The sequence below is a fragment of the Ranitomeya variabilis genome, chromosome 5, assembly GCF_051348905.1.
Source record: "Ranitomeya variabilis isolate aRanVar5 chromosome 5, aRanVar5.hap1, whole genome shotgun sequence".
NCBI lineage: Eukaryota > Metazoa > Chordata > Amphibia > Anura > Dendrobatidae > Ranitomeya > Ranitomeya variabilis.
The window spans coordinates 223,851,311-223,878,202 of NC_135236.1; the positions used below are offsets into that span (position 1 = coordinate 223,851,311).

Genomic DNA, 26,892 nt, shown 5'->3' on the forward strand with positions numbered 1-26,892 from the left:
GGCTTTCCTGGAGAGATGGGTTTTCAGGTTCCGTCTGAAGGATCCAAGGGTGGTGGATAATCGGGCGTGTTGTGAAAATGGTTGTCCACCTACGTTCACCATCCAACCTGATGGATCTGGAGAGGATCTGCAAGGAAGAATGGCAGAGGATCCCCAAATCCAGGTGTGAAAAACTTGTTGCATCATTCCCAAGAAGACTCATGGCTGTACTAGCTCAGAAGGTGCTTCTACTCAATACTGAGCAATGGGTCTTAATAATTATGACTATGTGATATTTCAGTTTTCCTTTTTTAATAAATTTGCAAAAATTACTACATTTCAGTTTTTTTTCAGTCAAGATGAGGTGAAGAGTGAACATTAATGTGAAAAAAATGTCCTTTTTTTAATTTACCAAATGGCTGCAATGAAACTAAAAGTGAAAAATTTAAAGGGGTCTGAATACTTTCTGTACCCACTGTAGCACTGTGTACTTACAATTGTTCATTTGCTTTTCTGCCCAGTTAATTCTTCTCCATTAGGTCTATGACATCATGCGAGTAAAAACTGACATCTTGAATCCTACAGAAATGTAGAAATTTTTGCTAATTTATTAAAAAGGAAAAAGTGAAATATCACATGGTCATAATTATTCAAACCCTTTGCCCCATATTGAGTAGAAGCACCCTTTGAGCTAGTACAGCCATGAGTCTTCTTGGGAATAAAGCAACAAGTTTTTCACACCTGGATTTCAGGATCCTCTGCCATTCTTCTTTGTAGATCCTCTCCAGTTCCATCAGGTTGGATGGTGAATGTTGGTGGATAGGCATTTTCATGTCTCTCCAGAGATGCTCAATTGGGTTTAGGTAAGGCCTCTGGCTGGACCAATCAAGAATGGTCACAGAGTTGTTCTGAAGCCACTCCTTTGTTATTTTAGCTGTGTGCTGAGGGTCATTGTCTTGTTGGAAGGAGGGCAACAACCCAGCAGCAGGACCGCTACCTCAGCCTTTGTGCAAGGAGAAACAGGAGGAGCACTGCCAGAGCCCTGCAAAATGGCCTCCCGCAGGCCAAAAATGTGCATGTGTCTGCACAAACGATCAGAAACCGACTCCATGAGGATGGTCTGAGGGCCCGACGTCCACAGATGGGGGTTGTGCTCAAAACCTAACACCGTGCAGGACACTTGGCATTTGCCACAGAACACCAAGATTGGCAAATTCGCAACTGGCACCCTGTGCTCTTCACAGATGACAGCAGGTTCACACTGAGCACATGTGACAGACATGACAGAGTCTGGAGACGCCGTGGAGAGCGATCTGCTGCCTGCAACAACCTTCAGCATGATCGGTTTGGTAGTGGGTCAGTAATGGTGTGGGGTGGCATTTCTTTGGAGGGCCGCACAGCCCTCCATGTGCTCGCCAGAGGTAGCCTGACTGCCATTAGGTACCGAGATGAGATCCTCAGACCCCTTGTGTGTGAGACCATATGTTGGTGCAGTTGGCCCTGCGTTCCTCCTAATGCAGGACAATGCTAGACCTCGTGTGGCTGAAGTGTGTCAGCAGTTCCTGCAAGATGAAGGCATTGAAGCTATGGACTGGCCCGCCCGTTCCCCAGACCTGAATCCGATTTAACACATCTGGGACATCATGTCTCGCACCATCCACCAATGTCACGTTGCACCACAGACTGTCCAGGAGTTGGCAGATTTAGTCCAGGTCTGGGAGGAGATCCTTCAAGAGACCATCCGCCGCCTCATCAGGAGCATACCCAGGTGTTGTAGGGATGTCATACAGGCACATTGAGGCAACACACACACAAATGAACATAATTTCCTTGTCTTGAGGCATTTCCACTGAAGTTGGATGAGCCTGTAATTTGATTTTCCACTTTGATTTTGAGTATCATTCCAAATCCAGACCGCCATTGGATATTCATTTTGATTTACATTGATCATTTTTATGTTTTATTGTTCTGAACACATTCCACTACGCAATGAATAAAGATTTGCAACTGAAATATTTCATTTAGTGATATCTGGGACGTGGTATCATAGTGTTCCCCTTATTTTTTTGAGCAGTATATACCATATATATATATATATATATATATATATATATACACTATGTTCCAAATTATTATGCAACTGACATTTTTATAGGATTTTCCTAAATTGTTGGTGCAAATGACAGTCAGTCTAATAAAAGTCATCACCCGTTAGAGTATACATCACATTTTATTGAAGAAACCTCTCAATGATAACAGTAAAATCTCCAAAATGAATAAAAACTTAAAATGCACTGTTCCAAATTATTAGGCACAGTAGAATTTCTAAACATTTGATATGTTTTAAAGAACTGAAAATGCTCATTTGTGGAATTCGCAGCATTAGGAGGTCACATTAACTGAATAAAAAATGTATTTAACTCCAAAACATCCTAACGGGCCAAGTTACATGTTACCATAGGACCCTTCTTTGATATCACCTTCACAATTCTTGCATCCATTGAACTTGTGAGTTTTTGGAGAGTTTCTGCTTGTATTTCTTCCCTCCCAGAGCTGCTGTTTTGATGTGAACTGCCTCCCACACTCATAGATCTTTTGCTTGATGATACTCCAAAGGTTCTCTATAGGGTTGTGGTCACGGGAAGATGGTGGCCACACCATGAGTTTATCTCCTTTTATGCCCATAGCAGCCAATGAGGTATTCTTTGCAGCATGAGATGGTGCATTGTCATGCATGAAGAAGATTTTGCTCCTGAAGGCACATTTCTGCTTTTTATACCATGGAGGAAAGTTGTCAGTCAGAAACTCTATACAGTATACTTTGCAGAGGTCATTTTCACACCTTCAGGAACCTTAAAGGGCCCTACCAGCTGTTTCTCCATGATTCCGGCCCAAAACATGACTCCTCCACCTCCTTGCTGATGTTGCAGCCTTGTTGGGACATGGTGGCCATCCACCAACCATCCACTACTCCATCCATTTGGACCATCCAGGGTTGCTCAACACTTATCAGTAAACAAGACTGTTTGGAAATTAGTCTTCATGTATGTGTGGGCCCAATGCAACCATTTCTGCTTGTGAACACTGTTTAAGGGTGGCCCAATAGTAGGTTTATGCACCACAGCAAGCCTTTGAAGGAGCCTACACCTTGAGGTTCGAGGGACTCCAGAGGCACCAGCAGCTTCAAGTATCTGTTTGCTGCTTTTTAATGGTATTTTAGCAGCTGCTCTCTTAATCCGATGAACTTGCCTGGCAGAAATCTTCCTCATTATGCCTTTATCAGCACAAACACATCTGTGCTCAGATACAGCCACAAATCTCTTAACACTACGATGATCATGCTTAAGTTTTTGGAAAATTTCTAATGTTTTCATCCCTTCACCAAGGCATTGCACTATTTGATGCTTTTCGGCAGCAGAGAGATCCTTTTTCTTTCCCATGTTACTTGAAAACTGTGACCTGGCTTAATAGTGTGGAACATCATTTTTAAGTAGTTTTCCTTTAATTAGAATCACCTGGAAAACCAATTATCACATGTGTTTAAGATTGATTTCAGTGATACATTGAGCCCTGAGACACAATACCATCCATGAGTTTATTTGAAAAACAAAACAATTAAATCTTTATGACACTTAAATCCAATTTGCATAATAATTTGGAACACAGTGTATGTATATATATATATATATATATATATATATATATATATATATATATATATATATATATATATATATATATATATATGTCACTTCCGTCTTTCTGTCTGTCCTTTCTTTCTTTCTGTCACGGATATTCATTGGTCACGGCCTCTGTCTGTCAAGGAATCCAAGTCGCTGATTGGTCTCGCCAGCTGCCTGTCATGGCTGCCGCAACCTATCAGCGACGGCCACAATCCGATTAGTCCCTCCCTACTCCCCTGCAGTCAGTGCCCGGCGCCTGCTCTATACTCCCCGCAGTCACGGCTCACACAGAGTTAATGCCAGCGGTAACGGACCGCGTTATGCCGTGGGTAACTCACTCCGTTACCGCCGCTATTAACCCTGTGTAACCAAGTTTTTACTATTGAGGCTGCCTATGCAGCCTCAATAGTAAAAACATCTAATGTTAAAAATAATAATAAAAATAACAAATCATTATATACTCACTTTCCGCCGCCTTTCCCGCTGCTCGCGACGCTCCGGTGACTGGTCCATGCAAGCGGCAGGTTCCGGTGCTAAGGATGGTATGCAACAAGGACCTGCCATGACGTCACGGTCATGTGACCGCGACGTCATCACAGGCCCTGCGTGCCTGCACGAGAAGGACCTGCCATGACGTCACGGTCATGTGACCGCGACGTCATCACACCCTGGGACCGGAAGCTGCCGCCTGCACCGCACACAGGCGACAGAACTACAAGGGTACCCTCGGAAGGTGAGTACCGTATTTTTTGGCATATAAGACGCACCGTCCTATAAGATGCACCCCAAATTTGGGGTGAAAAATGCAGAAAAAAAGATTTTTTATAAGATGGGGGTCTGTCTTATTGTCCGAATTTAAGATCTCTTACCTGAGGGCAGGCAGTGGCAGAGCAGGGTCACAGGAGGCATGGTGGTGGCAGAGGTGAGGTGATGCTGAGGTGCGGTGGGCAGAACGGCGTGCACCTGAGCAGGGTCCAATCCTGCTTAGGTGGGCGACGCCATGGCCTGGTGTCCATGGGGAGGTTGCTGTGGCGGTGGCAGACGTGCGGTCACTTCCTCAGGTGGCAGCGGCCAGGGTCCCTTCCACATTTGAGGTGACGCCACAGCAGTAGTGAAGGAGAGCAGCAGAGCTGGGTGGTTTTCCTGGTGGCGGCGGGCTTACCGGCATTGTGGCGGCGACAGAGGTGCGGGCATGATGTGGCACGGTGAGCTGTATGGCGTGAGCAGGTCCCATCCATATTTGAGGTGAATCCGCGGCCCGGTATTGATGGAGAGCAGCAGCGCTGGTGAGTTACGGTATTTTCCGGTGGCGGCGGCCATCTTGCTGAGGCCGCGCGTGCGCAGATTCACTACTCTGCGTCCCAGGGCTTCAGGAAAATGGCTGCCGCGATCTCCATCTGCGCACGCGCGGCCTCCTGCGGCCATTTTCCTGAAGCCCTGGGACGCAGAGTAGTGAATCTGCGCACGCGCGGCCTCAGCAAGATGGCCGCCGCCACCGGAAAATACCGTAACTCACCAGCGCTGCTGCTCTCCATCAATACCGGGCCGCGGATTCACCTCAAATATGGATGGGACCTGCTCACGCCATTCAGCTCACCGTGCCAGATCATGCCCGCACCTCTGTCGCCGCCACAATGCCGGTAAGCCTGCGTTCCGAATATAAGACGCACCTCCCATTTTCCTCACAATTTTTTTGGGGAAAAAGTGCGTCTTACATGCCAAAAAATACGGTATATGTTTATTTTTTTATTTTTTAACCTGTGACATACGTGGCTGGGCAATATACTACGTAGCTGGGCAATATACTACGTGACTGGCCAATATACTACGTGGCTCTGTGCTGTATACTACGTCGCTGTGCAATATACTACATGGCTCTGTGTTGTATACTACGTAACTGGGCAATATACTACGTCACTGGGCAATATACTATGTGGCTGGGCAATATACTACGTCACTGGGCAATATACTACGTAACTGGGCAATATACTACGTGGCTGGGCAATATACTATGTAACTGGGCAATATACTACGTGGCTCTGTGCTGTATACTACGTCGCTGTGCAATATACTACGTGGCTCTGTGCTGTATACTACGTAACTGGGCAATATACTACATGGCTCTGTGCTGTATACTACGTCGCTGTGCAATATACTACGTGGCTGGGCAATATACTACGTCACTGGGCAATATACTACGTAACTGGGCAATATACTACGTCAGTGGGCAATATACTACGTTACTGGGCAATATACTACGTGGACATGCATATTCCAGAATACCCGATGCGTTAGAATCGGGCCACCATCTAGTATATATATATATAATATATATATATATATATTATATATATATATATATATATATATATATATTAAATATATATATATATATATATATTTTATATATATATATATATATAATATATATACCGTATTTTCCGGCGTATAAGACGACTGGGCGTATAAGACGACCCCCCAACTTTACCAGTTAAAAAATAAAATCTTCTTAAAAGTTGGGGGTCTTCTTATACACCGTATGTCGTCTTATAGGGCCGGTGAATATGTGCCTTTTGGGGGGGGGGGGGGAGTGATCCTGATGAGGACGAGGGGGCGTCTCACAGGAAAGTGAGTATCCCCCATTACCTTATCATAGCGCTGCAGCGTGGGGTCTCTGTGCTGGGAGCGGCGGCTGCTGTGCTGTGGCGGCTCCTCTTCTGCAGTGTGGGGCCTCTGGTGCTGTGGGGCAGTGGCGGCGGCGTATCTTCATGCAGTCGGGGCTCCTCCGGCATCTCAGCCTGGAAGCCCCGCCGGCAACTCCATCGGTACAATGCGGTCAGGTGGCCTCCGGGAAAATGGCCGCTGCTCAGATTCAGATCTCGTCCCGAGATCTCGGGAGACGAGATCTGAATCTGAGCAGCGGCCATTTTCCCGGAGGCAGCTCAATAGGTGCGATGCGGTGGCCCAGCCGCTGGGGGCTGTGCATGCTCAGATTCAGATCTCGTCCCGAAATCTCGGGACACGAGATCTGAATCTAAGCAGCGGCCATTTTCCCGGAGGCCAGCGCATTACACCGATGGAGTTGCCGGCGGGGCTTCTGGGCTTTGAGATGCCGGAGGAGCCCCGACTGCATGAAGATACGCCACCGCTGCCACCGCCCCACAGCACCAGAGGCCCCACACTGCAGAAGAGGAGCCGCCACAGCACAGCACAGCAGCCGCCGCTCCCAGCACAGAGACCCCACGCTGCAGCGCTATGATAAGGTAATGGGGGATACTCACTTTCCTGTGAGACGCCCCCTCGTCGTCATCAGGATCACTCCCCCCCCCCACCCACCATATACACCCGGCGTACAAGGCGATTCCCGGCGTACAAGACGACCCCCGACTTTTAAGATTTTCAGGGGTTAAAAAGTCGTCTTGTACGCCGGAAAATACGGTATATATATATATATATATATATATATATATATATATGTATATATAGGATCCTCCCATGAAAATAAAATATCACCTATCCACAGGATGGGTGATAGCTTGTCGGTGGAAGCCTGACTACTGGAACTTGCACCGATTGGCAAAACAGGGACCTTTTAGCCCCGTTAGAATGGAGCGGCAGTAAGTATATATATATATATTGCTCAAAAAAATAAAGGGAATTATTATATATATATATATATATATATATATATATATATATATATATATATATATAGTACAGACCAAAAGTTTGGACACACCTTCTCATTTAAAGATCTTTCTGTATTTTCATGACTATGAAAATTGTACATTCACACTGAAGGCATCAAAACTATGAATTAACACATGTGGAATTATATACATAACAAAAAAGTGTGAAACAACTGAAATTATGTCTTATATTCTAGGTTCTTCAAAGTAGCCACCTTTTGCTTTGATGACTGCTTTGCACACTCTTGGCATTCTCTCGATGAGCTTCAAGAGGTAGTCATTGGGAATGGCTTTCACTTCACAGGTGTGCCCTGTCAGGTTTAATAAGTGGGATTTCTTGCCTTATAAATGGGGTTGGGACCATCAGTTGTGTTGTGCAGAAGTCTGGTGGATACACAGCTGATAGTCCTACTGAATAGACTGTTAAAATTTGTATTATGGCAAGAAAAAAGCAGCTAAGTAAAGAAAAACGAGTGGCCATCATTACTTTAAGAATTGAAGGTCAGTCAGTCCAAAAAATTAGGCAAACTTTGAAAGTGTCCCCAAGTGCAGTGGCAAAAACCATCAAGCGCTACAAAGAAACTGGCTTACATGAGGACCGCCCCAGGAAAGGAAGACCAAGAGTCACCTCTGCTTCTGAGGATAAGTTTAGTCGAGACACCAGCCTCAGATATCGCAGGTTAACAGCAGCTCAGATTAGAGACCAGGTCAATGCCACACAGAGTTCTATCAGCAGACACATCTCTACAACAACTGTTAAGAGGAGACTTTGTGAAGCAGGCCTTCATGGTAAAATAGCTGCTAGGACACCACTGCTAAGGACAGGCAACAAGCAGAAGAGACTTGTTTGGGCTAAAGAACACAAGGAATGGACATTAAACAAGTGGAAATCTGTGCTTTGGTCTGATGAGTCCAAATTTGAGATCTTTGGTTCCAACCATCGTGTCTTTGTGCAGACGCAGAAAAGGTGAACGGAAGGACTCTGCATGCCTGGTTCTCACCTTGAAGCATGGAGGAGGAGGTGTGATGGTGTGGGGGTGCTTTGCTGGTGACACTGTTGGGGATTTATTCAAAATTGAAGGCATACTGAACCAGCATGGCTACCACAGCATCTTGCAGCGGCATGCTATTCCATCCAGTTTGCGTTTAGTTAGACCATCATTTATTTTTCAACAGGACAATGACCCCAAACACACCTCCAGGCTGTGAAAGGGCTATTTGACCAAGAAGGGGAGTGATGATGTGCTACACCAGATCACCTGGTCTCCACAGTCACCAGACCTGAACCCAATCGAGATGGTTTGGGGTGAGCTGGACCGCAGAGTGAAGGCAAAAGGGCCAACAAGTGCTAAGCATCTCTGGGAACTCCTTCAAGATTGTTGGAAGACCATTCCCGGTGACTACCTCTTGAAGCTCATCAAGAGAATGCCAAGAGTGTGCAAAGCAGTCATCAAAGCAAAAGGTGGCTACTTTGAAGAACCTAGAATATAAGACATAATTTCAGTTGTTTCACACTTTTTTGTTAAGTATATAATTCCACATGTATTAATTCATAGTTTTGATGTCTTCACTGTGAATGTACAATTTTCATAGTCATGAAAATACAGAAAAATCTTTAAATGAGAAGGTGTGTCCAAACTTTTGGTCTGTACTGTATATAATTTCAGTTTTTAATTATACACTAAACATGTTTTAATTATTTAGTCAAATGTATACATTTTATATACATTGATGGGCAAGATGCTTCAAGCAAGATATGTCCCTTTCACACATTTTCTATCTCAAAATGGTATGATGGCTGGAACACTTTAAAAGGTGATCTATTTAATCTATGAACTATGCCCTAACAAAGGAAAATGTAGCTTCTTCGAAATGCTTAGGCCCATTGGCTTCCACAGGCTTCCATACCTCCAGGCGAAGCGACGTAAAGAGTTTATCTCAGTACAACAAGTTATTACCTATCACCCGCCAATTCTGAGATCAGGGCTTTGGTACCACAAGAGTGGAACTCTGCAGTCTTCTAAATAGAGAAGAGGTGCACATGCTCGGTCTCTGCTCAAATAATTGTCTAAGGGACTGCCTAGTGTAGCGCTTGCCTACTTCTGGACATTTAATTGACAATGAATGGGTAGAAGGCTGAATATGTGCACTTCCTCTGTATTTAGGACAGGACTGCAGAGTTCCACTCTGAATTCCAAAGCCCCACTTGGATCGCCAGGTGATAGGGATAACTTGTTGTTTTGAAGATAAACCACTAAACGGGAGGAATTTTTTGGAAAGTATTCATAGTTATTCACTTATCATTTAATTTAGATTTTTAACATATAAGCCCTTATATCGGAATCACTGGGGGTCATATAGATAGACGATAACTTATTTTATTGATAACCCTTTAACACAAAAAATTAAACTGCACAACAATCTTAAAAAGGAAAAATAAACAAGTAATTGATCCAAATTACATCAAGGATGTAAATGGATGTATTGGAGACTCATCAGTATCAGTGACATTATGTTCCATATCTGAATGGCAAGGATATGACGCCTGATAAAACATTGTGTTGGGTCCAGATGCTAAAGCACCAGTATAAATGTCCGCCTCGGCACTTTAATCATGAAAAAACGTAAGTTCTTAAACTACGTTTTCCTGCAAGTCTTGCAAGAAATTGTATTCCGACAGAACAGTACCACTCATAGACCCAAATCAATTAAAATTGGGAATACAGACAATCCTAGGAAGCAATGGAAGCTTCTTCTTCCATCAGGACCATGGATAGCGATGAACCAATTGTTTCTTCCAGATACTGTATAAATAGATATTACAAAGCTATTTGTTTATACAACTAGCACTGCAATATAACCAGAAATTAAATGTATGCATTACAAACCATCAACATGTGGACATCACAAAATAAAGTCTTTGTCCACATTAGAAGTTAAGACAACCAGTTATACATCATATTATGGGTCTAATCTAGAAATACAACCATTATAAGCATCTACTACTTGCTACTACTACGCAGCGTCTACTAATTTGCTGTGTGACCACGTTCATAAAAAAAATGCTCAATATCTTATGTGTGGCTATATTAGCTTTTTCTTCATCATAAGTGGTATACACTTACAGTTGTGAACCAAACGGTTGTGAACCAAACATTTCCAGGTCTGTTTTTTTAAACAGAATCAAATCTCGTAGGCACAACTAATAAGTGGTGCTCAAGTATGTGCCCAAGCCGTACTAAGTAATAGATAAACTTGGCACACACAAGTCACTAGATGCAGTGAAGATTTAATGAATTAAAGTACATGCTCAAAAGCACGGGACTAGCGGTAGATACTGCGTCCGTTACCCATGAATAGCCTAAGATGTTGTGTCAATTCCCGGCATATCCGGATAGTCCGTTACCGAGGGGAATCTCTATCCCCATTATATGACCTATACTCTAAAAGTACTTTACTGAGGTACATTGATGAAGGTCAAAACAGACCGAAACGTCTACTGTATGTACTTTAATTCATTAAATCTTCACTGCATCTAGTGACTTGTGTGTGCCAAGTTTATCTATTACTTTGTTTTTTTAAACAAGCAGAATAAGGGTAAGTTCACACAGGGTGTTTTTGCTGCTTTTCTTTCTGCAGCAAAACCTGATCTTGTTGGCAGGAAAGAAGCTGCGTCAAAAACGCAGGTTTAGTTGTTTTTTTTGGTGCATTTTTTTTCTCTTTGTTCATGCTAATGTCCTTGAATTTTCAGCAGAAAAAAACACAGCAAATAATGATACTTGTCTTTTTGCTGCATTTTTTTCAACACCCATTCAAGTCAATGGGTGAAAAACGCTGAAAAAACGCAGAAAGAAGTGACATGCTCTATGTCCAAAAAAGCAGCAAAACACAAAATACTGATCACACAAAAACCCAATGTGTGTGCATGAGATTTCTGAAATCTCATAGCCTTTGCTGGTACTGTAAAAGCAGCTGAAAATTAGCATAAAAAATTGCAACAAAAACGCCCTGTGTGAACTTACCCTAAGGCTTTACCTCCTTGAAAAATCAGCTGTGATTCCATGCTGTACTGTCTGTATCTTATCTTTTGCTTACTCCCCTAGCCATGAGCAGTGGTATGTTCCATCATTTTCCTTCAGAATTGGCTGGTATAATTTAGAAATCATTGTTTCATCAATGATGGCAAGCTATTCTGGCCCAGATGCAGCCAAACAGGCCCACACCTTGATGCTATACCACCATTGTGTTTCACAAATGGTGTCAGGTTTTTATATTCTAATGCAGTGTTTTTCTTAAACCAAACAACACTTCTCATTTAAACCATAAAGCTCTATTTTTACCTGAAGTGTTCTCAAAAACATTGTTCCAGTAGTCTCCTGGCTTGTCCAGGTGATTTTTAGAAAACAAAGTGAGAAGCAATGCTCTGTTTAGAGAGTCGTGGTTTTTCATCGTTGTACAATGTCCTTCTGATGGCAGACTTATTAACTTTAGCGGATATAAGAGGCATTTAGTTGTTCAGAGGGTTACCTTGGGTTCCTTTGCTACCTCATGGTCTACAATGCCCCTTCCACACGGAGTGATCTTTGTTGGTTGACCACTCCTGGGGAGGGTATTATTCTTGTATTTGCTCCATTTGTATTTAATCCATCTGACTGTGGATTCATGGAGTTCAAACTCTTGAATGGTTTTGTATCCTTTTCAAGCAATATGAACAGCTCTTCTTCTGAGGGCCTCACAAGTCTCATTTGTTCGATCCCTTATACATTTCTACAAAAGTGTTCAGAAGATCAGACTACAATTGACTCACGCTTGATTGTCAACCCATTGATTGAAAATAACAGATTCTAATTTAATCAATTACTTGACACTGCCAATCCTAAAGGTTCACATTTTGCCACTCACAGATGTGATATTGGATGATTTTTCTTGTTTAAAATTCTTCTGTCTAATATTTTTAACTCATTTATTTCATTTGGGTCGTACTGTACCCCTTATGTGATATGATGTAGCTTTAGTGCAAATATATGCAGAAATATGGAAAATGCTGAATTGTTCACAAACTTTCAAGCATAACTGTAAGTGCTTTTGTGGTATGCCATATTAAAGGGTGTTAATTTTTTTTTTTAGCAGTTATGCCTTTTACTTAATCCACCCATTATCTTACATTATAGTATGAGTTACTGTATATTTGTTGTGATAAGTGAACTATGATAGCTTCACAGCACATGTATACAATGTTCTACGCTTACATCTCTCAGTTCCTGAGGTCACATAGCTGTCTACCTTACTCAGCATTCTTTCCTGGAGGTAATATTTCAGTGAACTCAAAAGAAGTTCAGGAAAGATCTTTTGGTCCCTGCTTTGACTTTGAAGATGCATAACCCAGGGTTAATCTCCACTTCTGTTCCTTATGTGTCTGGCCAGCTCACTTTATCTTTATTTGCCTTGGGCAGCGCACTGCAAGATTTTTCCTACCAGAAACTTAATGTACCTGTAAATTCAACCATGTAATTTAGTTTGTACATTGCCTGCAAAGAATAAGAATAAATTATAAAAATAATCATCATATAAGTGGATTTCAGGGAAAGCTGTGGAAATGCAGAATATTACCTATGACATATTTTAAGCAGACGTTGTATAATCAGATACAGTTGTCAGATTTGATGAGTTATGTCTGTTTGTCTGCGTTCTCAACATCTTACCCTCAGCTCAAGTCGTCTGGGTTATGACCTAGATAAGTCTCCATGAGATTTAAAGGTACCTTCACACGAAGCGACGCTGCAGCGATAGCGACAACGATGCCGATCGCTGCAGCGTCGCTGTTTGATCGCTGGAGAGCTGTCACACAGACCGCTCTCCAGCGACCAACGATGCCGAGGTCCCCGGGTAACCAGGGTAAACATCGGGTTGCTAAGCGCAGAGCCGCGCTTAGTAACCCGATGTTTACCCTGGTTACCAGCGTACAAGTAAAAAAAACAAACAGTACATGCTCACCTTCGCGTCCCCCAGCCTCTGCTTCCTGACACTGACTGAGCTCCGGCCTTAAAGTGAAAGTGAAAGCACAGCGGTGACGTCACCGCTGTGCTGTTAGGGCCGGAGCTCAGTCAGTGTCAGGAAGCAGACGCTGGGGGACGCGCAGGTGAGCATGTACATGTAAACTGTTTGTTTTTTTTACTTTTACGCTGGTAACCAGGGTAAACATCGGGTTACTAAGCGCGGCCCTGCGCTTGGTAACCCGATGTTTACCCTGGTTACCAGTGTAAAATATCGCTGGTATCGTTGCTTTTGCTTTCAAACACAACGATACACAGCGATCGGACGACCAAATAAAGTTCTGGACTTTATTCAGCGACCAGCGACATCACAGCAGGATCCTGATCGCTGCTGCGTGTCAAACGAAACGATATCGCTAGCCAGGACGCTGCAACGTCACGGATCGCTAGCGATGTCGTTTCGTGTGAAGGTACCTTTACGTATTCTAATCTGTAAGACGAGCAATTTTGCAAAGACCTTTCTTCTTTCTTTTTAATTATAAAGAGAAGCAGATTTCCCCGAGACTAATACTGTATGCTTGCGTCTAATATAAATATGCGCACAGGAAGCTGCCGCCTGAATCCCAATGTGTAATTCTTTATTGTACCATCTCCTCTTTGTGAGCCAGAAGGAACATATGCAGGCGCCCAGCCAAGCACAGGAAAGTCTCCGTAATTGCTCTCCGACACCTGAAAGCATTTCCATTCTGCATGAGGACTAACATTTATAGCCGTAATTAGTCTGCTGAGGACTCATTGTTACTCCACAAATCAGTAACTGCTACAGAACATTTGTGGTTCTACATTGGAAGATACATTAAGTTCTATCAGATGACAGAGGTGGGAGCCAGGTTCTCCAAGTACAAATTACCAATCTTAGAATAGATGGTCCCGGATGCTTTCCTTGAATTTCCAACATCTTCCTAGAGGCAAAGAATGTTTAATGAACGGTTTTTGTGAACAATGAGTTAAGAAGAGAGTCTTTAATAGGTGACAACAATAGTTTCCTGTTAGTGCTCCAGATGTCTACAGTTTTGACAGGAACTGTTACATTTTCACAAATCCAGAAGAAGCTGGGTCAGCAAAATGGCAGAATCTGATACAAAAATGACAAGCCAGAATAGATCACTTTACAATGCTATTGTAATAAACTAATGACAGAATAAAAGGGTACATTTTAGGATTGACAAATTATTCCAGATTCCGGGAAGAAGAATTTTTGTGTGATTTTTTTTTTTCCACCTAGGACATTTGAAAATTTTCATTATTGATCTCTAATTTACCAAGGGAACTGGGATTGTTATTATTCTGAGCAAGTGACTAAAGGTGGAGTTACAAGTGCTGGATTTGCAACATTAAGGCTACTTTCACACTAGCGTTAACTGCATTCCGTCACAATGCGTCGTTTTGCCGAAAAAACGCATCCTGCAAAAGTGTTTGCAGGATGCGTTTTTTCACCATTGATTAACACTAAGCGACGCATTGTGACGGATTGCCACACATCGTACCCGTCGTGCGACGGATGCGTCGTGCAGTGGCGGACCGTCGGGAGCAAAAAACGCTACATGTAACGTTTTTTGCTCCCGACGGTCCGCTTTTTCCGACCGCGCATGCGTGGCCGGAACTCCGCCCCCACCTCCCCGCATTTCCCCGCACCTCACAATGGGGCAGCGGATGCGCTGGAAAAATGCATCCGCTGCACCCGTTGTGCGGCGGAGACAACGCTAGCGTCGGGGACGTCGGCCCGACGCACTGCGACGGACCGAGCCCGACGCTAGTGTGAAAGAAGCCTAACAAAGCTCTCACATCAAAGTTTTGGTCCTCTTAAAATATTGTAATCATCATATTATATGGCACTGTGCACTTACAATTGCTCATTTTGCCTTTCTACCCAGCTTCTTTCATTTGCTCTATATAGAAACAGAAAGGCTCTTTAGTCTGCAGAAATCATTTCTCTTCAACTGACCCAGCTGCTCCCTCCTCCCCATCAGGGACTTTTGCAGAGACTCATGAGTCATACAGGGGAAATGGACTTCCTGCTTCTACATAGAGCTTAGATGGATTCAGCAAGTCAGTTTTTAATCACGTGATGCCATAGACCTAATGGAAAAGAGAAGAATGAACTAGGTAGAAAGACAAAATTAGCAATTGTAAGTACACAGTGCCGTATAATATGATGACTACATTATATTAAGAGCATAAATCCTTTGATGATAGTGCTCGTTTAAACCACCATCGATTGTTAAATATTTGCCAAGCATGGTTGTTTAGTAGCTTGTGTAGACAGGCACACAGCACTAAATGGTGCGCCATGAATAATCTCTAATAGATCCATCAGTGCGGATAGGCAACGGTTGTTCTTGGCAGCACAAGTCCTGTTTACACATGACAATGCATAGCTGAGAATGATGATCTTTTCTGCAGCATAAGAAATCATTCCACCAGATGATTCGGGTGACTGCAGCCTTTTTATGCCACAAGATAACGTGCAGCAAGCATTCCTACCAATGCTCATTTCACAATAATCTTTCAATGAAAGTGCTTTGCAGTGATTAGTAGTGACTTACAACATCAGCATTAAAGAAGTAAAGAACCTGCACTACAGATCTTACAAACTGTAATATATAGGGAAAGACCTCCTAACTACTATTGTATTGATCATTGCAGCTTACCATTACCAGTTCAAGATGCAAGTAACCAATCACATTGCAGATAAGCAGCTGTTCCCTCAATTATCCGCATCTCTTACAGGAACTAAACAAGATATAACCGACATATCTTTAGAAATGTGAGTATTTCTCTTATTCATTTACATTTTCACCTTCACACAGAAAAAGTATGAAGTAACGAAGCAAAAGACAACTTGTCCAACAATAATGGACTAAGTAATGTACCCTTCAGAATTGGTTCAGTTCTTCATCCAGATTGGGAATGTGGAAGGCTTTTCTGGAAGTAACCATGGTCATAGAGAAGCATGCATCATTTCCAAACAGAATGCAACAAAAACCTATAGACAAAAACTTAGTATGCATCGCTCCATAGCTTGTTAGATCAGGAAATCTTTGTTTATTACCAGGCTATTTGTGAACAGTATGGTGGGCATGACATCAGCATCGCATACAATAGAACTATAGGAAGAACAATTGGTGATGCAAAAAAAATTATATATATATATATATATATATATATATATATATATATATATCAAAAGGCCAGGATTAATCTGACACTGCAGCTCATACCCTCTGAAATAAATTGTAAAAATACAATTTCGAGTTCAAAACTCCATCAGGATGGCATAAAAATGTATGAGTTTTTACAGTTTACAAAATTTTTCAGCACATTGAACACGTTAAAGACCAAGAGCGGAATGCTGATTGTTTTATGTATGTGCTTTATGTTTGGTGGTAAAGTTAAGATGTCTTTTTCTAGATCTGGAGGCATTAAGGAGAGTGGAACCTACACTTTCCTTGTCAGCTTAGACACTGATATTGGAGATCTCATGATGATCAACTTAAAATGGGAAGGCAGTAAAGACATTAAGAGTTTATGGTATACTCTTCAAAAGAAGATTTCTTGGGAGACCCTTCCAGGACTGCTTGTAAAGAAAATAAGGGTCTTAGCTGGAGAGTCACAGGAGAGGTAAGTATATGAAGGGCAACTCGAAAATCCATTTTGAATATGGATAATTAATTTAGTTCAACATATAATAATTCACTTTTATGTCATATAGTTCACGGAGTCATAAAATGGATTCTGCAAATCTTAATATTAATGGCAAATCACTGGGATATTATTAGGATAGGTAGACCTCACTTCTGAGACCCCCCAAATAATCCCATGCTCAGTCCCCCTGGGTATCAAAGTTTCAAAAACCAGACCTTCACCAGTCACATACAGGCCAACACAACTACTACACTGGCTACAGTTTGCAGATTTAAAACATATGTATTAAAAAAGGACATTCTATCGGGGGCATTGCATCAAAGTTTTTATACCAGAAAAGTAGCATAAAATGCTTTAAAAAGATGCAACATTTTTGCACAGTCAGGAGTTGCACAAAAATAGTGACTTTTGTCATTTTCACTTAAGTTTGAAGAAGTTCTACCAAAGTAGGTCCATCTGAGAGGAGCTGGCATGTGGCTTGGCTGTTGCAGCCCATAAAATTCTGCAAAAGCTCAGTTTTTTTGTTTGTTTTTTTACACCAGAAATTGCACTTCTGACAAGACACAATGGAGGCACACCAGATGAGTTATAGTGCTTTTTAAAAAAAAATAAAAACCACACTAGAATAAGTATTCGGGAAACAGTACTGGATCAGCATCTCAGGAAACAGTTTGCATATTGTCTGGTGACTTAAGGCTCCAATACTCATTAGCTGGCTACTGGACAAAATGGCTTTGTCCAATCCTTTGTGCAGCAGCCACCTTAGCTGTCTCTCCCATACACAGGAGCACTTGCTCGTTTGAGCATTCCTATGCTGTCTATGAAAAAGCCATAGACAGACAGATCTCCGGGAGAACAAAGTGATTGGCAGTCCGAAATGCCCAATTAAAAACTTAGCTGACAATCAGTTGACCTTTGCCCCAATACACAGATTGTCTACTGTATCGGTGGTTATCAGCAGGTGCATAAGACTTTAGTCTGTGTATTGGGGGCCTTTAGAGACTGTCCAGTAGGCCACACCTAGTCATGAAGGTCTTCCATGTTTGTACACATACAAAATTGAGATGTGCACCCAATTTGCAAGCACCTGTTCACGATAAATTTAGACACAGGCCTTAATGTACTTTTATTACTTGTCTAACTGAAAAGTTAACACAAAGTGATCATGAGGCACCTTCTTTTAGAAGTAACTTAACTTAGTATAGTCAATTGTAAAAAGTCTGAGCCAGCACTGGCATTTTCAGGCTCCTGCTTTGACCACACTAAACAAAGCCCAGTCATCCCACCAGACATTACCGCACAGATTGCTAAAGGAAGACGCGCCTGATTCATCAAGATGCAGTAGCCTCTTAATGGATCAGGATTGTCTGACAAGTGGTGTGCGCCTCTCCACAAGTCTTACTCCAGTCCTTATTGCCATAAGACTTGTGGCATAGCAAAAGTCACTGTTCGCAATAATTCGACCAGTAGCATTTGTCAATGCCCCCGACTCGCTTACTTTGTTCGAGCAGGGTAAAAATAGCGAGGAAACTCCAATAGTTGGAAAATTTTAGCACAAGCTTGAGTTGCACCAAAAGTTTGCGACTTTCTAAATCTTGTTACACAAAAATACTGATGTAAAAGGTAAATGGGGCTTTAAATGTATAGGAATAACGAAGTTCATCAGTAAAAGAAAAATTATTTTACCCCTGACATGCATGTCAATGCAACGTATCAATCAACCCAGTTTTTGCTCTCAGATGCATTTGATAAAACCCCTGCAAGGGCTAATATGAGGTGTTGGCCTGGAATACAAACCACAATACTGACCTGACTCTGGTGAACTGCTTAATAATAATTAACTGGTTAATAATACCTGGTCTAAAAGTAACATCCAGAATGTTATTTAGGCCTAATGCTTCATGATGAGGTGTATTACAAGTCATTATGCTAGATTAACCACTTCTTTTCGGGTATGCCATTTATTTCTTTAAAGGGAACCTGTCAGCAGGATTGTGCGCAGTAACCTACAGACAGTGTCAGGCTGGCGCCGTTATATTGATTAAAATGATACCTGGGTTGATGAAATCCATCTTGTAGTTGTTTAATCTTTATTTTCACTTTGTAGTTAATGATATGCTCATGCCCCGGGGCGGCCTGTGGGGGGGTCTTCATGTGGTGCTCTGATTAGGTATTCATCTGTATGGCTTCTGACAGGTCACTGATCCTTCAGTGACCTGCCTCCTACTTTACATACTGCATATATTTTTGTGGGATTAGAAAAATATTTACATAAAGCAAAATGGCGCACTCGCCATTACAGTGACCTGTCATAAGCCATCAGTATGAATACCTAAGCAGAGCAGCACATGAAGACCCCCACAGGCCGCCCCGGAGCAGGAGAACATCATTAACTGGAAACTACAAATATAGACTAAACAACCTTAAGACAGATATTATCAACCAAGGTATCATTTTAATCAGTATGATGGCGCCAACCTCACAGGGTCTGACAGGTTCCCTTTGTTCTTATTTCTTTTCTACCTAATACATTTTGATACATTTTTTTCACAGATTAACATTTTGTGCTGAAAACGTTGAGGACTTTGAACTCCATCCTGACCAAGAAAAGAGCTATGTGAGATGTCTAAGCAGACTGAAGAGGAAAAAGTCCCGAAAACAACTTTAAATTATCAAAAGGAGAGAACACATTACAAAATATCTGCTGACATACCGTTATTTCACTAGATAAATCATGTTTAAGCAGATCTGGACAGACCCTTATAAGGCAACTACCACAATGTGTCTGAAGATATTGCTAGCATCTCATTTTCGCGAGTACTTATTAAAAAGTAGACTTCTAGATTTAAAACACCTTTTCATTATCAATATTTTACATCATTTTAGAAACTACTTGAAATAAATGTTCTATTTGAAGGTTTGTCCAATTGATTTTTTACAAATTTGTAATGCCTATATACTCTTGCTTAAAAACAAACATTCTCCTGGGTAAAAATACAAGTTTTAATATCTCCAATAATTCTACAATACAAAAACCCTTCACCATATCTCACAATGGGTCCTCCTTGCGTACCAATATATCAGAAACAACTTAATTTTCTTAATTTTTCCTTTTTTCCTCTTTTATACAAGGTTTTAAGAAACCCACAATATACTATGTCTCCTTTGTTGTATGTAAGGAATAGAACATTTTCTACAACCATCAGTTTCATTATAAAACATTAAAGGGTTCTCATTCCCAAATAGATTACTTCACTTGTGCTGACCCTGAGTTGTAACTTGAATTCTAGAGTGGAAAGAAAAAGTATATACACCTCTGTTAAAATCCCAGGCTTTCATCATGTAGAAAAAAAATCATAGAACGAAGAATCATTTCAGAACTTGTTCTATTTTTAATGTTGCCCACAATCTGTGCAAATCCGTTGAAAAACAAATTCAATCTTTTTCTGGTGGATAAAGAAAAATAAAAACTAAATCACACAATGTGGTTGCATAAAAATGTGCAGCCTTAACCTAATACTTTGTTGAAGTAATCTTTGAGTTTATGAAAGCATTCAGTATATAGAATATATAGAAATCTATCAGCACGGCACATCTAAAATTGGCAATCTTTGCTCACTCTTCCTTGCAGTAGCTCTCCAAATCTGTTACATTGCAAGAGCATCTCCTGTGTACAGTTCTCAGGACCCCCACTCATTTTACCACATGCTTGTCAGAGACTTGATGTTAGTTTTGTCAAAACATAGCCAGGCTTGGATGTAAGAAAAAGGCTTCTACTTTGCCACCCAATCCCACAGGCCAGACATATGAAGAATATGGGAGATATATACAGTACGCAACCATTTCCTTTCCTGAAATTCCTGCAGATACTTTAAAGCAAACCTGTCAGAAGGATTGTGCGCAGTAACCTACAGACAGTGTCAGGTCGGTGCCGTTATACTGATTAAAATGACACCTTGGTTGATGAAATCCATCTTGTGGTTGTTGTTGTTGTTGTTTAATCTTTATTTTCAGTTTTGAGATAATGAGATTCTTGTGCTTCGGGGAAGCCTGGTGGGGTCTTCATGTGGTGCTCTGCTTTCATATTCATCTGTATAGCTTATGAGTCCTGGATGTAAGAAGTGATGGCGGTCTGCGCTGGATTAAAAAGAAAAGCAAAGATAAAGGATCTGCGCTGGATTAAAAAGAAAAGCAAAGATAAAAGACTTCAGCTACAGACGTCACTGGTTAGTCAGTGTGTTAGGCTGGTTTCACATTGGCGTTTCCCTGATCTGCGGACGTCTGCGGACTTCCTCCGTGAAGCCCCGCCCTCGGCCGCACCTCCGCCGCTAGCTCCGCCTACTTCTGCATGCGGCCCGCATGCAACCTGCGTACCTATCTTTAACATTAGGTACGCAGGTCGTGCGGCTGTATGCGGAGGCTGCCACATGCGTCGTTTTGACGATGCAGCGACCAGCGTAGGACGCAGCCTGTAGCATTTTTTTTTTCCGCATCGTCAAAACGACGCATGCGGCAGCCTCCGCATACAGCGGCACGACCTGCGTACCTAATGTTAAAGATAGGTACGCAGGTCGCATGCGGGCCACATGCAGAAGTAGGCGGCGCTAGCGGCGGAGGTGCGGCCGAGGGCGGGGCTTCACTGAGGAAGTCCGCAGCCATCCGCAGATCAGGGAAACGCCAATGTGAAACCAGCCTTACCTGTACACTGTTATCATACACTGTATACTATATACAGAGGTCCTGTGCATAATGTCACTAGTGATCACTGTATTACCTGTACACCAGGGGTGCCGAATAAAATTAATAACTTACACGGGACCTGCGGTATACAGCACATGGGGAGAACACGGGGCCTGAGGTATACAGCGGCACATGGGTAGTACACACGGCCTGAGGTATACAGCACATTGGGAGTACACCTGGCCTGAAGCATACAGCACATGGGGAGAACATGGGGCCTGCGGTAAACAGCACATAAGGAGTACACGGGGCCTGAGGTAAACAGCGCATGGGGAGTACATGGGGCCTGAGGTATACAGCAGATGTGTGGTACACGGGACCTGAGGTATACAGCACATGGGGAGTACACGAGGCCTGAGGTATACAGCACATGGGGAGTACACACAGCCTGAGGTATACAGCACATGCGGAGTACACACAGCCTGAGGTATACAGCACATTGGGAGTACACGGGGCCTGAAGTATGCAGCACATGGGTGGTACACAAGACCTGAGGTATACAGCACATGGGGAGTACTCGGGACCTGAAGTATACAGCACATGGGGAGTACATGTCATGTCGGACGCTGTTCATTCTAGGGCGTTCGACAGACAGTGGTAATTCCGCTTTTGTCCACTATGCGCTCAGTGGCGTCGGCTAGATTTTGTCTAGCTGGTCCGGGGTTAATTTAGCTGGTGCTCGGATTGGAAGCTGGGCCAAGCCCACTGCCTTTAAATAGTTCTTCTGAACATTGGGCGTCGCCGATTATTTGTCCTCTGCTGTCTAAGAAATACGCATCGGCGGAAAACTTCTAAGCTCAGAGGGTGTGGAGGAGGCCAATCTGAGCTTATGTATATCCTCCATGGTGGTTTCTCAATGCATGCTCCCTGCTAAGGTTATTATCGCTGGCAGTGAGCTGACAATTACTGTTTTTGTGGATAGTGGTTCTGCCACAAATCTCATTGATGAGGAGTTTGCGCGCACTTCTGGTTTTAAGATCGAAAAACTGCCTCATCCTATCCGTGTGGTCACCATCAATGCTGCTCCTCTCTCACAGGGGGAGATTACTGAGTTTGTAGCTGAGGTGAAACTCCACATTGGGGTTCTACATTTCGAGCAGGTTACATGTAAGGTACTCAAGAATCTTCCTGCACAGGTGGTTTTGGGTTTTCCATGGTTGTCTATGCACAACCCGGTTATTGACTGGAAAACTCAGGACATAATTCAGTGGAGCGAGTTCTGCCAGGAGAATTGCCTGGCCACATGTGTGTCTGCTGTGACTTCAAGCGTTCCGGAGTCACTTCTGGATTTTGTGGATGTGTTCTCTGAGAAGGGTTGTTCAGAGTTGCCACCACATTGCCCCTATGACTGTACTATCAGGTTTAAACCAGGGGCCAAATTGCCTAAAGCAAGGATGTTTAACATCTCCGGTCCGGAGAGACAAGCGTTAAAGGATTACATTGCTGAAAGTTTGAGCAAAGGGCACATCAGGCCTTCATCCTCGCCTGTGGCAGCAGGGTTCTTCTTCGTTAAGAAGAAAGATGGCGGACTACGCCCATGTCTGGATTTCAGGGAGTTGAACCAGATTACGGTTCGTGATCCATACCCTATGCCATTGATACCGGATTTGTTCAATCAGGTGGCAGGTGCTAAATGGTTTACCAAGCTTGACCTCAGGGGGGCGGACAACCTCATAAGAGTCCGTCAAGGTGATGAGTGGAAGACGGCTTTTAATACCCCTGAGGGTCATTTTGAAAATTTGGTGATGCCATTTGGGTTGACTAATGCAGAGGTCCCCAACCGCCGGTCCGCGGACCAGGACCGGGCCGTTGGGGTTTTTCAGCCGGTCCGCGGCGCCCCTGTTCAGCGGTCACGTGGGACCGCTCATTAGAGAAATTAATAGGCTGCTCCACCTCCCATAGAGGCGGAGCCGCATAATTCATTTCTCTAATCAGCGGTGCCGGTGACCGCTGACAGAGGAAGAGGCTGCGGCACCGAAGACCAGCTGTCCGGGGGAAGGAGCGGGACGCCGGGAGCAGGTAAGTATGACATATTCACCTATCCTCGTTCCACACGCCGGGCGCTGTCTCCATCTTCCCGGCGTCTCTCCGCACTGACTGCAGGCAGAGGGCGCGATGACGCATATAGTGTGCGCGGCGCCCTCTGCCTGATCAGTCAGTGCGGAGAGACGCCGGGAAGATGGCGCCGAGGAGCTGCAAGCAAGACAGGTGAGTATGTGTTTTATTATTTTTATTGCAGCAGCAGCAGCACAGCTATGGGGCAATAATGGACGGTGCAGAGCACTATATGGCAGAGCTATGGGGCAATGGTGCAGAGCACTATATGGCACAGCTATGGGGCAATAATGGTGCAGAGCACTATATGGCACAGCTATGGGGCAATAATGGTGCAGAGCACTGTATGGCACAGCTATGGGGCAATAATGGTGCAGAGCACTATATGGCACAGCTATGGGGCAATAATGGTGCAGAGCACTATATGGCACAGCTATGGGGCAATAATAAACGGTGCAGAGCACTATATGGCACAGCTATGGGGCAATAATGGTGCAGAGCACTGTATGGCACAGCTATGGGGCAATAATGGTGCAGAGCACTATATGGCACAGTTATGGGGCAATAATGGTGCAGAGCACTGTATGGCACAGCTATGGGGCAATAATGGTGCAGAGCACTATATGGCACAGCTATGGGGCAATAATGGTGCAGAGCACTATATGGCACAGCTATGGGGCAATAATAAACGGTGCAGAGCACTATATGGCACAGCTATGGGGCAATAATGGTGCAGAGCACTGTATGGCACAGCTATGGGGCAATAATGGTGCAGAGCACTATATGGCACAGTTATGGGGCAATAATGGTGCAGAGCACTGTATGGCACAGCTATGGGGCAATAATGGTGCAGAGCACTGTATGGCACAGCTATGGGGCAATAATGGTGCAGAGCACTATATGGCACAGCTATGGGGCAATAATGGTGCAGAGCACTGTATGGCACAGCTATGGGGCAATAATGGTGCAGAGCACTATATGGCACAGCTATGGGGCAATAATGGTGCAGAGCACTATATGGCACAGCTATGGGGCAATAATAAACGGTGCAGAGCACTATATGGCACAGCTATGGGGCAATAATGGTGCAGAGCACTGTATGGCACAGCTATGGGGCAATAATGGTGCAGAGCACTATATGGCACAGCTATGGGGCAATAATGGTGCAGAGCACTGTATGGCACAGCTATGGGGCAATAATGGTGCAGAGCACTGTATGGCACAGCTATGGGGCAATAATGGTGCAGAGCACTATATGGCACAGCTATGGGGCAATAATGGTGCAGAGCACTATATGGCACAGCTATGGGGCAATAATGGTGCAGAGCACCAGGGAAACAAGCATGGTGCTCCCACTCATTCTGAACCTATGGTAAGTTGAATCACATTCTCATTATAAATGTCATAATTATATGATAAGTATGCACTAAGCTCCATCCCTCCATAACCCCACCCCCATATGACCAAAGCCCCGCCCCTGCCCCACCCCCACCGGGCCATGGAAAACTGGTCTTGCTTCAAGCCGGTCCCTGGTGCAAAAAAGGTTGGGGACCTCTGGACTAATGCACCTGCAGTGTTCCAACATTTCATTAATGATGTGTTCTCGCATGTTTTGGGGAAATTCGTTATCGTGTACCTAGATGACATTCTCATATATTCTTGCGACCGTGATACTCATTTAGATCATGTCAGGCAGGTGTTACAGCTTCTCAGAGAGAATAAGCTGTATGCTAAACTTGAGAAATGTGTATTTTCTGTTCAAGAGTTGCCTTTCTTGGGTTATATTGTGTCTGCTTCTGGTTTTAAAGTGGACGCCACTAAGGTGCAAGCGGTGCTGCATTGGGAACGGCCTGATAACCTGAAAGCACTTCAGCGGTTCCTTGGGTTTTCTAACTACTATAGGAAGTTTATCAAAGATTTTTCCATCATTGCTAAACCGCTAACTGACATGACTAAAAAGGGTACCAATTTCTCCGTTTGGCTTGAGGCTGCTGTGCGCTCATTTGAATTTCTTAAGAACAGTTTTGTTTCAGCCCCCATTCTTGTGCAGCCAGACGTATCAAAACCTTTTGTTGTGGAAGTCGATGCGTCTGAGGTTGGTGTGGGGGCGGTACTATCACAAGGCTCATCTTTGAGTGATTTGCGTCCATGCGCCTATTTTTCCAAGAAACTGTCGCCCGCCGAACGTAACTACGATATCGGCAACAGGGAGTTGTTGGCAATCAAGTTGGCCTTTGAAGAATGGCGTCACTTCTTGGAGGGGTCGGTTCATCAGGTTACTGTTATTACCGACCATAAGAATTTGCTTTATTTGAAAGTCTGCCAAGCGTCTGTCTCCCAGGCAGGCTCGCTGGGCATTGTTTTTCACGCGGTTCAACTTTGTTGTCACTTACAGACCGGGGTCTAAAAACACTAAGGCGGATGCTCTGTCCAGGTGTTTTCCGGGGGGAGAACCTCGGGAGGATCCGGTACCCATCCTCCAAAAGGGTGTTGTGGTTTCGGCTCTCACTACCGAGGTTGAGGCTGAGATTGCCGAGGCTCAGGAGGAGGTACCATCTGAGCTTCCCATCAACAAATCTTTTGTACCGCTTCATCTCCGCTTAAAGGTTTTGGCGGAGCATCATGATGCTGTCCTGGCTGGCCACCCAGGGGTTAGAGGTACCTTGGAGTTGGTGTCACGTCGGTTTTGGTGGCCCAAGATCCGACAGGACGTGGTCTCATACGTGTCAGCTTGCACCACGTGCGCTAGGGCTAAGACGCCCTGCTCCCGTCCTGTTGGCGCACTACTTCCTCTTGAGGTACCTAGTAAGCCATGGACGGAAATCTCCATGGATTTCATCACTGATTTGCCCTCCTCAGCTGGGAACACGGTCATCTTGGTGATTGTTGATCGGTTTTCAAAAATGTCGCACTTTGTGTCTTTGCCTTCGTTGCCTAACGCGAAGACTCTGGCTCAGGTATTTGTGCAGGAGGTGGTCAGACTTCATGGGATTCCGTCTGACATCGTGTCTGATAGGGGTACTCAGTTTGTGGCAAAATTTTGGAAAG

General features: G+C 43.6%; 1 protein-coding gene across 1 annotated transcript in view; it reads left to right on the forward strand.

The window, feature by feature from the left end:
• Nucleotides 1–19,969, forward strand: part of LIPC (lipase C, hepatic type) — a 370,238-nt gene extending 350,269 nt beyond the window's left edge. Inside the window, exons 9-11 of the mRNA XM_077263828.1 lie at nt 16,051–16,171; nt 16,816–17,025; nt 19,603–19,969. Of these exons, the coding sequence (XP_077119943.1) occupies nt 16,051–16,171; nt 16,816–17,025; nt 19,603–19,717 (446 nt within the window). The 3' untranslated portion in view covers nt 19,718–19,969. The remainder of the gene's footprint in view (nt 1–16,050; nt 16,172–16,815; nt 17,026–19,602) is intronic.
• The last annotated feature ends 6,923 nt before the right edge of the window (nt 19,970–26,892 follow it).